General features: G+C 42.4%; 1 protein-coding gene across 1 annotated transcript in view; it reads right to left on the bottom strand.

The window, feature by feature from the left end:
* ABTB2 (ankyrin repeat and BTB domain containing 2) overlaps positions 1–14840 on the bottom strand; it is a 108295-nt gene extending 93455 nt beyond the window's left edge. Inside the window, exon 1 of the mRNA XM_033062855.2 lies at positions 13753–14840. Coding sequence (XP_032918746.1) covers positions 13753–14614 — 862 coding nt within the window. The 5' untranslated portion in view covers positions 14615–14840. The remainder of the gene's footprint in view (positions 1–13752) is intronic.

Raw genomic sequence — 14840 nt, 5'->3', positions numbered from 1 at the left:
AAAATAAATCTAACATTCATTCAACATTTTGAGCAGACCCAAGCACTTCAGCAATACTTAAAGCCTTCAACACCACTGCCTGCACTGCCTGAATGCTGTTACCAAAGAGTGGTTGATGAATTACATTAGGAAGCTGAGGCCAAAAAATAATGTATCCCAAAGAAGCCAATTGGAAAACAAAAATAAAATAAAATAAAAAAAAAAAATCAGTGAACAGCTGTGTGATTGCTGCACAAAAATTGTGGGAGAAGCAGTGCAGCAAGGTCAGGTTCTGATCCATTACATCATTGGGAATCAAGACAGGCTCTGTTGCAGAAGGAAGCCATTAAGGATGTGAAATAAGCACTAGAGATGTGAAATAAGCTCAGAGTCTAGTCCACAATCTGCAGGACGGGCAGTAGAACACACTCATTAGCATAGGCACATGAATGCCATTATTCAAACAAAATTAATACTACGCTGCTCTCAGCCCCAGCTACTCACTGTGCCAAGCCATGCGTATTTTAAGAGGAGGCACAACTCAGACCCCAAGAGATCTCATTCTAGCTCACCTCATGCTTTACTAACCCTTATATCCAATTAAGGCTGCCAGTTTTATGAACTCCTATATATTAACGACCACACAAACCTGACTGTACCCTCCCAATAAAATGAAAATACTGCTTCAGTACCCTCCTTAAAGGTTGAATAGAAGCTTGATCCCATGGTTATGATCCCACTTTGGCTTGTAGGAATAGACAAATGTATTATAAGACAATTACAGAGCAGGTTTCTGACCAAATCTACTGATCTTTTCCTCTGTCTCAAAACTAATGTAGGTTTTAATGGTTGATCCATTTACTCGCACTCCTCAAAAAAACCCAACTCTGTAACAAGTTAACATGATTATAATGTAGTGAGCTCTTCTCATACCATTAAGACTACACAGGGGATATATAAGAAAGCTATCCCCAAGGAACTCAGGGGTTTAACTACAGAAAAAGTCCTGCTGTAAAATAGGCACTGGGATTTTTGAGGGGAGAGGAAATGCAGAAGCTGGCTTATGTACTGAAAGCCTTTTAGGAAAGTGAAGGCTTTTGTCTTGGCAAAACTGAACAAAGGGAAGAAGCCACTATCCTAGGACAAAAATTTACACGAGCTGAGAGTTCAGAGCAGTTCTTTGTGCAGGTATTTATACAGCCACCTCCCACTCCTAAAAATGAGTAAAAGGAGAGCCAGTATTTCAACAGGAACCTCCTTTGGTTTTACTCCCTATTATACCTCTATCTGATGCTCTAAACCTGTAGATCTGTATATACAACATGTTCAACATCCCTGGCACTTCAAAACGAACAAGAGATGCAATAAGTTTTTTTAATAATAAATGAAGGTCGAGCTAAGTGATTAATGGGTTCCTTAATGTGTTATGCTGATTTTGTTCCAAAATAAGCAGCTGCTTTCTATGACCTGCTTCATTTCAACAGCAAATCACGAAAAAAAAGTAGAAGAAATCACTCCCACACGAGTCTCCTAAAGCTCGTGCTGTTCATCACAGAGCAAGCCCAGAAAATAACCTGCCGTCCCTGAACAACAGAAAAGTGTCCTCAGATGAACCAGTCCTGCACTACAAATACTACACATTTTTCCAGCTATTCCCTGAGCAAACTCCTCAGTAACAGCTGAGAACAAAAAGCAAGGTTAGGAGAGCAGTAGATTATTAATGCAGATCCATATTCAGACCCAGAAGTCAAATTAGAATGTGTCTATCAAGCCCTAATTAAGAAGAATCAAATACAACTTCTCTGTTGTCTTCTAGAAATCACTCTGGGTGACAAAGTCAGCTGAAGCCAGCCCATGCAAGCTCCATGAATATTTTAAAGCAAGAAGTATTGTCTCTCCCCCTCCACAAATGGCTCAAGGGACCTGACAACAAAAGATCTCGTACCTCTAAGCAAAATTCAGATTGAAAATACAAGTGACAGTAGCTTCCCACCATTGTGGAGTATCAGAAAGAGCTGTAGCCCACAACAGATTGTTCCAATCAGCCTTACTCAACCACTCGAGCACTCCTTTGTTATGCACTCTCATCAGAGAAATACTTGGCAGTGTTCTCATGTAAATCACCAGCAGCTTTTTGGATCACTTCTTTTAATGTAGAATCAGCTCAAACTTTTCAGAATTGGGATGTTTCACTAGAATGCTTCTTTCAGGAATACAATGTGCTGCTGAGGGCTCAGGCAGATGGCTTGGCTGAGACAGTCTGCCATTTGAACACTATCTCCCGTCAGATTTAAATAAAATCAAAAAGGAAAAGCAGCAAATGTTTCTGACAGTATATTGCACATAAAAAGGCAGCAGTTACTGGAAGATACAGGGTCACGAAATAAACTGCCTCAGTCACTGATCCCAGGCCCCAGGGTTAAACCCTACCGAGGTTTTTAATTTCTAATGAGATTAATTGGTATCTCCAGTCTCATTCTAAACAGATAAATCATCAGTGCATCCAGCAATCCCAGGCAGTGTAACACACAGACCTCACCTTACTCCTGTTCACAGTTCCATTCTTACAAGCACTGGAGAGGCACTAGGTACACAACCCAAACCAGAAAATGCCCAGGGGACAAACCACCCTCTTACACGGCTCCCTTCAGTCAGAATTTAAAACCACAGATGGGCCTGGGAGAGAAAGTTTTAAAGCATGTTTTCATCACAAGAAGTTTGCTGAGCTCCTGTTCTGTCTGTCCAGAATGCCTCCTAAGCATGATGCTCAGTGTGGATTTGCAGTAAATTTTAGTTAAGGAGCAGCTCCTTTACTAAAATTAAATTAGGAACTGCTGGAGAAATTATCCTCTCCTCATCTGTCAAGGCAGCATAAGCTGACCAGTCCTACACTAGTCTTCAGACACACTGGAAGCTCTGCAGACTGTGCAGTTCATTACACACAGATTATTGTCCTTATCTCTCATAGGCAGATAAGGAAACTGTTTGCTCTCCAAAGCAAGTCACTCCAGTATTCCCTATTTTAACCTACACCTCAAGGAAAATGGATTAATAACTCTGACCCTGTGATCTACCCAGGGCTAGAAAGCAACCCAGCTCCACTAACTAAACACCTTCAGCATCCCTGCCACTTCATGGGCTATACACACATATCCTGAAAATAGAACTAAATCCCCAAAATAAGTCAGTGGGAAGGGGAGGCAGGAGCTCTGCCTGATGTGCCCCAAGCTCCATGTGGTTACTCCTTCCTCCTCTGCTTTCAGCCCAGCACGACCAATTAAAGCAAGGGCTGAATCAGGCCCCTCGTATATAAATGGATCATTTGAAGTTATGCAGGTTACTTTACGTGGAAAAAATTCAAGCTTTTAAAAAAATGAGCGCATAAAATATAAAAAGACATTTAAAGCGTGCGGGCGCGCGCAGACAAGGCAGCTTTACTTTGCCCTGCCTGGTGAGCAGAACAGATAGCCTGTTCTCTGAAACTCTTTTAACTGCAAACCTTATACCGGCTGTGTGTATTTTGGACCCTTTCCCATCCTACCATGATTTCCTGTCTGAGTCTGCAGCCCATGGCAACAGCAGAAAATTGGAGTGCGGGCTTTGCAGATGGTGCAAGGCCAAATGCCCTGTGCCAGCTCGGTATCTTCTGCCATAACTTCGGAATTATCTAAGTCTTGGCTGTGTGGCAAGGGTTACCTGCATGCTAATAAACTATATTCATTTTCATGTATAAATTGTGCTTGCCTTAGGGGAGCTCTGGCCTTTTGCAGTGAACGTGAAAAACCGCAATCACACAGCCTTGCATATACATCATCACACTGTAACAGGAGAATTCTGAATATTCCAAACTGCTGTGGAGGTACAGGAAAATACACAGAGTTTTAGCACTCAATTCCAGCACGTCACAGGTCACCTCAACTGTTTGAAAACAAAGCAAGACAGCCCCCTCCCCAAATTTATGGGTGTGCAGCACATACATCATCCCACAAAATAACTTATGGTGAAAGCTGCATTTCCACATGTCTGCTACAAAAACATGAGCCATAGAATTACACACACAGGGGAAAAGTGCCAGAAACAATTCCAAGGTTGCCTTCCATGGAGAAATGTTGAGCATGAGTCTTCCTTGAGTGGCTTTAATAAGAGACTCTGCATCTGGCATTGACCTTACAGAAGGGAGCTGGAGGATGGACGCACTTTTCCAAAGGAATAATATTAACAAAAACACACCCACATTGCACTCACCAGCACAGCTACAAAACTACCTCAGGGCACAGATGCTTTAAATCCCCTCATCCAGGTTTTCCATGGAAGGAATGGTCACCAAAGCGAAAGCTTCTCCCACCTCAAGGTGTAAATCCCTTAAGTTTATTACAAAGTACTAAAACAAAACCACCTCAGACAAACATGTGGCCTCAATCCAAGCCATTCTGAACCCAGGCAATTGCTTCAAAAGGAATCCAGTCTTCTCTGATAAGCAAAAACTGATCAAGCACCTATTAAGTCAAGTGGAAATTATTTCTCTGGGTGCAGCAAGGTTAAACTTTGAGGTAAGCAGCACTTCCTGCATGGACTCTGAGCTTCTTTCAGCAGCAAGTCATTGACAACAACTCTGACTAATCTCCTGATCTTCATTCAGGTTTGACCAAAAATGATACTCATTCAAGCCAAAGTTTCAACATATGCTGACAAAGCATAACAGAAATTTTCGTAACACTTCCTGTGGGGAGAAAAAAGCTTTAAAAGTCTTTATACATTGACAATAGAATGAGACAGTTTATTAAAAAACAGCAGTAAAGATTATGGATTAGTTACTACCATTATAATTTACCTTCTTCCCTTCCCTAAATCCAACTGTCCCTTCAGTGCAAATATCCACAGATGCATTATAAAATTGATATAACAGCTTAAAAGCACACTAAGATCGTAATAAAACTGTATCAGTGCAGCTTGTGAGAAATTTTTATGATCTCTAGACTAAACAAAGTCACCCATGCAAGCTGAGCACAAAAGCGGGTGGGGGGCTGGAATGAAGATAACATTCAACCAAAGAGCAGAAATTCAATGTGCAATTAAAGAGAACTTACATCCACCCCCACAGAGGAAATACATTTCATTATATGTTATCTCACATTATTACAACGAACACCCATCCCTAAGGTTTTGGTTAGGCCTGTGGTGTTATCTCAGGAAATTGCACAAAAACTGGAAAAAGAAATAAAAAGGAACCTCACAACTATTTGTAGGAGGAACCAAAGATCAGGATGAGTGAACTCCCTAAAAGCAGCTTGAAACCCTGCTTTTTGCTTTCACCTGACATCAGTCAGGGGTGCCTGGAGTACTGAGCAGTCATTTAAACAAAACAAACAAGAAACTGACTTCTGCTAAATTCCAGTGAAACATCAAAAACCCAAACAGTTGGAAGAACACGAGGCAAAACTGATCCAATTCCCTACTTTAGCTGTCTGCCAATATTCAACTCTCATCCTTCAGCTCCAGTAGTAGTGTGCTTTATTCACAAACAATAAAATGTAAATATTAGAAGAAAATTTATTCACTGTCATCTTGGAATTAATCAGAACAAAATCCAGAGCTACACAGGATTAAAAAAATAATAGATAATTATGCCTTTGCATGCTTATCTTTTTAATGTATAAGCCCCAGCATAAACACAGTTATATTTTCTTCTTTATTCTCCAGGTCCCAAGCAACAGACTCCAGACTGGGACAGAAATTAAAACAACAGAAGTATCCAACATGGACTGTGATGTTATAAACACTGAAGAAAGGGACAAGCAGATTATGTCTTTTGTAGTGTTCCTTTCCTCTCATCCCCAAAATATCATAAACAACTTTTACTTTGATCTTGCACAGCCCCACAGCAAATTTATCAGTTGTCATAAATCTACATGCACAAGCTGAAAAGCTGCTCTGAAATGTTTATTTGGCTTCAGCTCTTTGTCCCTATCCCAGGATTCTACCACAAATACTCTTCATCATCTCAAGCATTTTAGTGTCACTACACAATAACTATGCACATTTTCCTCTCTTTTTTTTTTTGCTTATGTCAAGGCTTTTTAATTTCTGGACAGGGAGAGCCAAATGTAGCCTCATGAGAGATTGCTCTGGCATTTTGAAGCAGGTCAAGTACAACATGTGAACATCAAGCAGGTTTTAAGAAAGAGATGGTCCAGCTGTAATAATTAAACAACCAGAACAAGACTGACAAGTGCTCAGGTGTGCAGCTGACCTCTGAGTGTCTGGGTCAAAGCCACACAAAGAGCACCCAACAATCCCTGAGACCCGATTTAATGATGCTCCCGGGTTGCAGCCCAGCACTTTGGCTCTGCTGAGGGGCAATTTCAGAGAAATGCTTCAGGTGAAATCACAGCAAAGACCAATCAGCATCAGCTGGACTAGGAATCACACATCATTAGGGAACAGGTTTTGAGCAGATGAGGAGGAGGAAATTTCCAATTCTAAGGGGTTTTCACCTGCAAGTACCACTAAACAAGTAGGTTTTAATACAGGATTTTATAGCTCAGAATTCAATTTAATTCTTAGTGTCCCCTCCCAAAGAGCACAGCAGTCACATCATCCCCTTTCCTCAGAAGTTACTGCCATGCTATTAATTCTACCCCACATCTCCCAAGCTCACAGCAGTGCAGACACCTGAATTAGGGGTTGGCAAAGCCACCTCAGCTGTGCCCTGCCCATCACTGCCTTGCCAAGCTGACCAGCTCACCTGCTGCATCCAAACCCTTCCCAAGCACCAGGCTGAGCTCACAGATCCTGCCTGGCTTGTGACCCAAGGCCAAGGGCCAAGCTGGATGTGTTGGGGTAAAAGGAACAAACTTCTCTTCTTTCTCTTGTTGCTTTCTTGGGACAAAGCTTGTGATGCAAACAAGGCAACTCCTCTTCAAAGGCTCTCCTCACTCATGTGGTTGCAAGGCAATCCTTCAAGTCCCTTCCAACCTGGTATTCCATAAAAAATCCACAACTTGGAACACTTAAATTGACTATGCTCTCAACAAGGTCCACCAATTTTATATATTTATATATACACATATTTGTGGGATTTTTTTTTTGTTTTTTTTTTTAAATGTAGCTGCTCTTCTGTACAGAAAAGAATCAAGAGTTCTGTTGAAATACTTTGGCCCCAATTTGTAAGTGAAGAAAGCACAAAGCCACCACTGTCCTGGATTTACTGCTGCCTCAGGCTTATTTGGATTAAATCAAATGTCATTTTAGGCACTTATGTTCAAAATACCACGTAAATCAATGCCATTAAAACAAGAAGAGCACCAGAAATTACTGGTTTTATCCTTTTGTTCATCAGCCTGAATTCTCATAGTTCAACATGTGCAAATGGACATTTCCTCCTGTCTCTTTGGGAGAGAGGTTTTCCTTAATGTCAAGTTTGCAAAATCCTGAGCCCAACACTGGGAAATGTTTATAAATAAGGACCACATACATTGACTTGAAAAGTTCAGCCTGACAAAATGCAAAGTGAGAGTTCAAATGTAAATGGGGAATTATTTTCATCTTGTTTCCAAACATTCAGGAGAATTAAGACAGCTGAAAGATTAACTGGGCACTGCAGAGTATGCAGTGGGTTTACTGTGTTTACAAGCCTCTGTTTCTCTTCTATTGAATTCTGTTGGCACAACTGACAAATTGCTCAAGTAAAATGCAAAATGCATTAGCCTTTGAGAAAGGACAACAGGCTAATTTAGTGAAGAACACATTAATATCAGTTTTTGCCTTACTTTTTTTGCATTTCTGTAAAATTAGTCTTTGAACAACTTCTACTTCAGCACCAAGATCTTGGGTTTAATTTCCCAAGTGGAAGAGGGCACTTTGGAGCTTGGGCTCTAAACTTAATCGTTTGAATCCTCACCCATCCTCCTCTGCACCTTGGAACTGCTTATTGTAAATAAGTGTTTCCAGCACTTTACTTATGTTTCCTGCAACAGAGGACTTCATAAACTGAAACATTTCCTTTGAGCTGTTGCAGACCCATCCATTACAAAACCAAGCTGGGGAAAGGGACAGAAAAATCAAACAGATGAAAAAAGCTCTAAATGGACCATTAACTGAAGTAATTGAATCACATGATGTATATCAGCAGAAACAAACTATTACAGCATGAAAACATTGCAATAACATTACTACCCAAACAAGATTTTTCAGTGTAAAAAGATGTTTCATCTCAACCCCATTAACAAAACAAAATTTATTCAAAATTCACCACTACCCTTTGTTACTACTGCAGTTACTTTTGGAATAATCCCAAATTAGGAAGGATTAAGACATCAGAACAGCCAAAATATATTTATATACGACATCTGTGCTCTGGATGAGTGCTGATCTCAAGGAAGAGAAGGATATCCATAATCCTATAGATCAGTTATGGAAGTTGATTGACAACCAGCAACTCTGCCTTGAAAAGGTGAGCTGAAGTTTCAAATCACATAAGAAATTAGATGGGACACATGAGAAAAAACCCCACTCTGGTGGCTCAGTTCAGCAAAATCAGCTGCAAGATCTCCAATTCAAACCCAGGTATTCCAGTATCAGAAGACAAGTACATCAAACACATTGCATTTTATTAGTAATAATATGAACACTCAGAGCTCATTCCTCATTTTCTGCTGACACAGATGCACAAAAGAACACGTAACAGCATCCCAGATATCGCACAGGTGTTCATTACTAACCTTTTAGGTAAGCCAGCTTTATTTTCCATCTGTAAAATCCATTAATCAATGAACCAAACACCAGAACTCTGTTGTCACTTAGGGACAAAACTCTGTCCTGACCCCAACAATATCTGCTTGGTTCAACTCAGCCTTGACAAAAGCTGCCACAGAGTTTTCTCTCCAAGAGAAAGAACTCCTCTGCTTCACAGGGTTAAGTTGCCACCAACATTGATTCCACTAAAAATCTGAACACCAGCAGCACTTGCTGCTGGTAGTTTAGACACAAGGATTTCAGCACTTACTCTTTAACCAATTTTACTAAAAGGATGCAAATTTTATTACCATGGGGCAGTATCAGCAATGTGAAGAATTAATTTAAGACAGCATCATTACATCAATAATTTTCCTTTTCTATCACTAATATATATACACAGACAAACAGTAAAGTGAAAAAAAAATTGGCAGGTTAGCCTTACTTGCTCTGTACTTTAACATAAGATGCACCATTAAAAACACAAACATCTGCAGATATGCACCTGGTGGTTTGTTTTTTGTAGGAGAGGTGAGCATGTGTGTACAAGCATTAGTATTTAGGCTTAAAGAATTTGTCCCTGTGGGTTTGTGGATAGAAATCCAAGCTCTTGGCTGTGTAGGAGTAGAAGCACACAAGGTGGGCTGGGGGTCCAGAGGTGAACGAAGCCAAAGTTGGAATAGGATCACAGCTACAACCAGCTCACTCAGCATGGAAATGTGCACATAAGTGACCAAATTCTTGCCCAGGAATCTCCAAAATTGCTTCAAACTCCTGCTTCAGACAAAGTAACCCTGAAGACAGAGTTATTTTATTTTTTTTTTCTGAAACAGTTTGCAAGCCACCTGCTGTACCACCGTATGAGCCTTGTGTTTCCCCTCAGTTTCATTTATTGATTGCATTCGCAGCTCTCTTCCCCAAAATGCCCCCCTTCCACCATCCAGTGCTTTCCTGAAGACTTGTGGAGCTGATAGCTTATTAAAATTGATGAGGGCCTTGATGAGCACACCAGTTTGTTCAGCTCAGATAACAAGAACACATTCTGCTTATTGAAATGTCATTTTCCCCCCCATGCTGCATTTCAAAACAGTACCATGACTATGCAGAAATAGAAAAGTTACTTCAGACCACACTATAGGTATAAAAAGGAATTTTCATCAAAACATAACTCTAAAAAAAAAAATCCTCTGTTAAAATTGGCTATAATTTTAAACATGTATTCTTGAAGTGTGAAATACAAAAGAACACAGGGTTGGTGACAGTAAATGCTAAGCCCATGCTTGCTGTTCAGTAAGGTTTGTCAGTGATTAGTATTAGAGAGAAGACAATTCATGCCTTGTTTAATTTTATAGAGTCCAAACCACTCCCTCATACTGCGAAAAAAGGTTACACACTTCCCCCCTCAGCCCCTTCTAGGAAAAATACCTCAAAACACAAGTAGAATTATTTCAGACCCTATTTTTCTTCATCCTCAGCTGAGCAAACCACAAGACTCATTTGTGGATTAGTTCATCCAGGGAAAACTTCAAGTGTTTAGGCTAAGAGGTACATGAAGAAACAGCATTATCAAGTTAAATTCCAACCCTTCCCCCTCTCTTTTTTTTTTTTTTTCCTTTGGCCAAACATCTGTCAACACTTCTATCTCCAGAGCACCAGGATGTGCTGATGCATTAAACAGCACAGCAGGTGGACTGGCAGACACAGGAGTGCCTGACCATAACCAGAGAGTTCAGTACAACCCAAGTGCTGTAATTAACAGGGCAATAATATCAAAATGTATTTGCAGTGCTGACAGCTCAGAGTCTAAGGAGTCATGCACCAGACATAGGCAGATCAAGTAAAAGAATCACATTCCTAAGGTAAATTTGGATTTCAACTTCTTTCTCTTTGAATTAATAGACTCTAGTATTCTGAATTAGCATGTCTCAAAATCCCTGTGAAACCACTGGGTGCATTCTCTACCACTGCATAGATACATCTCCCTGTAAATAAAAACAGAAAAAAAAACATGTATTCCAATTTACACTTGTTTTAACTTTCATTAGCTACGTTGTTCAATAGCTGCTTATCATTTTTGCTGCTTTGGTTTAATTTTCTTTCCAGCATTGCATTGTTTTTGCAACATCCCACCTGAACTCTGCCCAAAAAGACCTTACCCTTGGAGGCACTAACACACCCAGAGCCTGGCAGAACTCAGGGCCATAGGCTCAGGTCATTCCTCCTCCTTCCAAGGCAGAGCCACCAAGTCCCAAGCACAAAGTCAGAACTCACATTGAGGGCAGAGAATGGCTCACAGAAGCAGCAAAAAAGGTGATTAAAGAACAGCTTCACAGAAAGGGCAAATAAACAAGCAGGCTACAGATTATTATTTATTTAAAAATAATATTAGAATTCTCCCTTAAGCATTCACAGAGTTTTAAACTTTACCCTTCACACAGCAGGTGTTGATTAAAACACACTTGTTGTAAAACACAATATTGCTCTTTCAGCCTCCAAAGCTTCAAGACCAGTGACTGGACTGTGGTCTTTGATGGGAGATTAGTCACTGAAGAAATACAGGTCTAAACCTCAGCCTCATGAGAATTTAGGAAGATTTATGTATTTACTTACTGTTTCTTTGACTCCAAAGCAGCAGGCTGTCCTGATCTAATAATGAAAATGGTATTCAATAGATCATAATGCCAGAAATGTCCATTATGATAATCCCATGCAATCTTCTGCATAGGACAGCGCCATGGATTTCATCCAGGGATTACAATGCTTGACTGGAGCTACAACTGAACCTCTAAGTGCTTTTTATCTCTGACATCAAACTCAGAGCTATAAAACAAAACCCAACACACAACCCCACCCCCCCCCAAGTTTGCAATTTATGAGTGCTCCACTAAATACTTTTACTAGAAAAGAAACAGAAGTGACAGTAAAGCAAGTTTCCCTGTTCCTTAAACAGGAATAAATCCAGTTATTTCACTGCCAGATCTACTTCAGATTTAAATTAATGTAAAAGACAAGATCATTTGAAAGCACTGTGCAGAATGATGTGAATACTACTCATTTACAATTCCTACAGGGAGAAGAATAGAGAAGTTATTTCAAGCTTTTTTGCATCCATATAAAACCATTTGTGGCCTTCCAACTGCAAGAAAAGCCATTTAGAGGATTCACTGACTTGTGTCAGGTAAAACACTAGTGACAGACTGTCACAGGAAATCACAGGATGCCTTCATGTGCGGTTTTATTCAATTTCCAGACTTAAAAAATGCATTCAATTATTGACAGGATTGATCTGAAAGGCAGGAACAACAAAAGAGGCAATAGAAGCCAATCCTTCTGTGGCCACTGACTGCTTGGCTTTCCCCTGTGCAGGAGCGTTATCATAAGTGACCATTTGGTGCTCTGAATATTTATAAGCATTTCCCTGCACACTCACCCTACTTCCCATTCAACACCAGCATCCATTCACTCACTGCAGTTCTTCCAAGGAAATTTTTCTTAAGAAACAGATTTCTAAAAAACCAAACTGAGTGAGGGTCCAACTCGTCACTTTATACACAGAACCCGTGTGGCAGAAGCACTGAGCAGAGAAGAGCTGAAAAGTACATTTCGGTTCCCAGAACCCAAGTATTTCACTCCAGGTTCCCTAAATAAGGAACAAGGGAGGGGAAACAAGACCTGCTCTCGGAGCTGGTGGCAAACAATGACTCCCATGATAAATGGAGAATGACAAGTGTTTTTGGCAGACACGGCATCCTCATACTTCTCTGATCACCCAGGCACTTTTAGTTAGAAGTGTAGATGGCAGTGTTTGACCTTGAAGCTTACAGTTATGCTTTGAACCGGAGCCAAGAGAACATCCAAAAGGCTCTTCACACTTATTTCACAAATGTTTAGCAATGCTGACCCAATGGAGACAGCTCCCTGCAATCACCTATTCGTGATCACAGAACCGCTTGGATATGGAAAACTGCAGGGAATCAACGCACCCAAGAAGGAGAAAGTGAGTCTGCCCATCTGACAATTTCAAAGCTTTTTCCCCCTCAAATTAAAACAGCTCATTTACTTCTCTCTCTCTGAGATTCCCTTTTGAAAACAAACCCTTGGTTTTATAGAGTTAAATCACAAACGTGTTAAGCATGGAACACTCGACCGTAGCAGAGGCCAGCAGAAGCCATGAAACCGTGGGTGGTACACAAAACACTTCTCTAAACTGGACGTTTCCCTGAATTTTCTAGGGAAAAATATGGTATTCCTTAATGTGACAATGCAAAACAAACAGTGCGGCTCATTAACACAGCTGTCACGGCTGAAGCCTCCCAAACTGCTCCTCGCCCCCGTAAGAAGATGCCAACATTCCTCTATCAGCTTAAGTGCTCGGAAACTTCGCTTTCCAAACCAATGACAGCGGTGAGTACCTTAAACCCTGTGTTATTCTCACCACTGAGGCACCGTCCTGCAGTCACACACACGCTCTTGTTTATGGCAGGAAAGGACACCGCGGGTTTCTGCTGAATCACAGGGAATTCCAAAGTATAAAAATTCAAAGTTTTTTGCTCATAAAGTGAATTTCACTACCGCAAAGGGGGAAAAAAATTTAATGTTGTTTTCCCTCTCCAGGCTGTACGTGGTAACAACATCTTTAAGATGAAATTACAAGATACTTGCTATTTGTTTAAAAGAGATATAGTGCTACTTTCTGGACAGCAGCTTGTACATTTCATCTTTGGGTTACAGAGAATCTATTTGCACGCCAGCTAGAGGGAAAATGCTCAAAACAGCAGCTGGTGGAAAGTCAGATGTTTGTTAGGACAACAGGGCTTGGTTTCCCACAGCCTTTTATAACCTGGTACATCTGAGGAACTGAGCAGGATCATTCTTGCCCGGCAGGACCGTCATGCCTGCTTTACGCACACACAAACCGCGACCGAGATGCAATCCAGATGCAAAGAAAACCCAGAAAAACCCCAAGCCCACAGAGAGCGAGGACTTTACTGTAAAGCTTGCTGGTAAAGAAGACAACAGACTGTAAAAGCTTGATCTTACCATTAGCGTTTTTCCCACAGATGAGGTGCTCGTAAGGTTGCAACACTCCCCAAAGTTCCGCATCGTTGTTGATAACCATCTCCAGGATTTCAGCCGAGATCTCCCCCCCACCATCGGGGCTCTGACTCGCCAAAACCCTAGCCTTAATCTCCTCCACCAGGTTCTCCATGCAGGCGGTCAAGGAGATGGCCGCGTACTCGTGGATCCTCACCGAGATCCTCGTGTCCACCATCCACCTGAAGAACCTGCCCACCGAGAAGGTGAGGCCGCAGCGGGCGGACTTGCCTTTCCTCAGCCCATCGCCGGCGCTCATGCTGTACAGCGAGAGCGCCTTGACGGTGGCCAGGACGCAGCTCTCGGCCAGGGCCCAGCTCTGGATGAGTTTGACGGCGCTCTGCACCTCGAAGCGGGTGCACTTGGAGTGCATCACGCTGAGGCGCTGAGCCTCCCGGGACACCCGGATCAGGGCGCGCCGCAGCAGCTGCGAGAGCCGCCGGACAGCCTCCTGCGAAAAGCTCCTGCCCGCGCCCTCTCCCTTCCCTCTGCGCAGGATTCGGCCGATGTCCTCATCGCTCCACGGGTATTCCTCGAGATCCGGCAGCTTAGGGCACTTGGAGAAGATATCGGCGACCTCGGGGTCTTCCGGCAGCACGGTGTTCACGGTGTCCCAGCTGTTATTCCTACTGTTCATGGAGCCCGAGTAGTACCACCAGTTGCCTCTGTGCTGAGAAGAGGTGAAGGCTTGCGAGTTGGACTTGGAAGAAGAGAGACTAAGGGACCTGCAGGAATCCCCTGCCCCATAACCAGAGTCCAAAGTTAAATCCTCCAGGGTCTTCAGAGTCGAGCTGTATATCCCAGCCATAGGAAAGACGGGCGAAGCCAAGCGGCAGGGCAAGCGCGAAAGGTGAGGCTGGGGCAGATCCCTAGCGAGCCCCGAGCGGCGCGGGAGGATCGGCAGCGCAGCAGGCAGGAGCCCTGGCCGCGGGCCCGGCTATGTCCATCCCGGCGGGAGGCTGCTGCGCTCAGCCATGTCCCGCTCGGGCCGGGGGCGCGGAGAGCGCGGAGGCTGCGGCGGGACGAGGCCGGCA

Source organism: Catharus ustulatus, chromosome 6 (assembly GCF_009819885.2).
Source record: "Catharus ustulatus isolate bCatUst1 chromosome 6, bCatUst1.pri.v2, whole genome shotgun sequence".
NCBI lineage: Eukaryota > Metazoa > Chordata > Aves > Passeriformes > Turdidae > Catharus > Catharus ustulatus.
The sequence above is the reverse complement of the archived record's forward strand: the minus strand, read 5'-3'. Positions and strand labels throughout refer to the sequence as shown.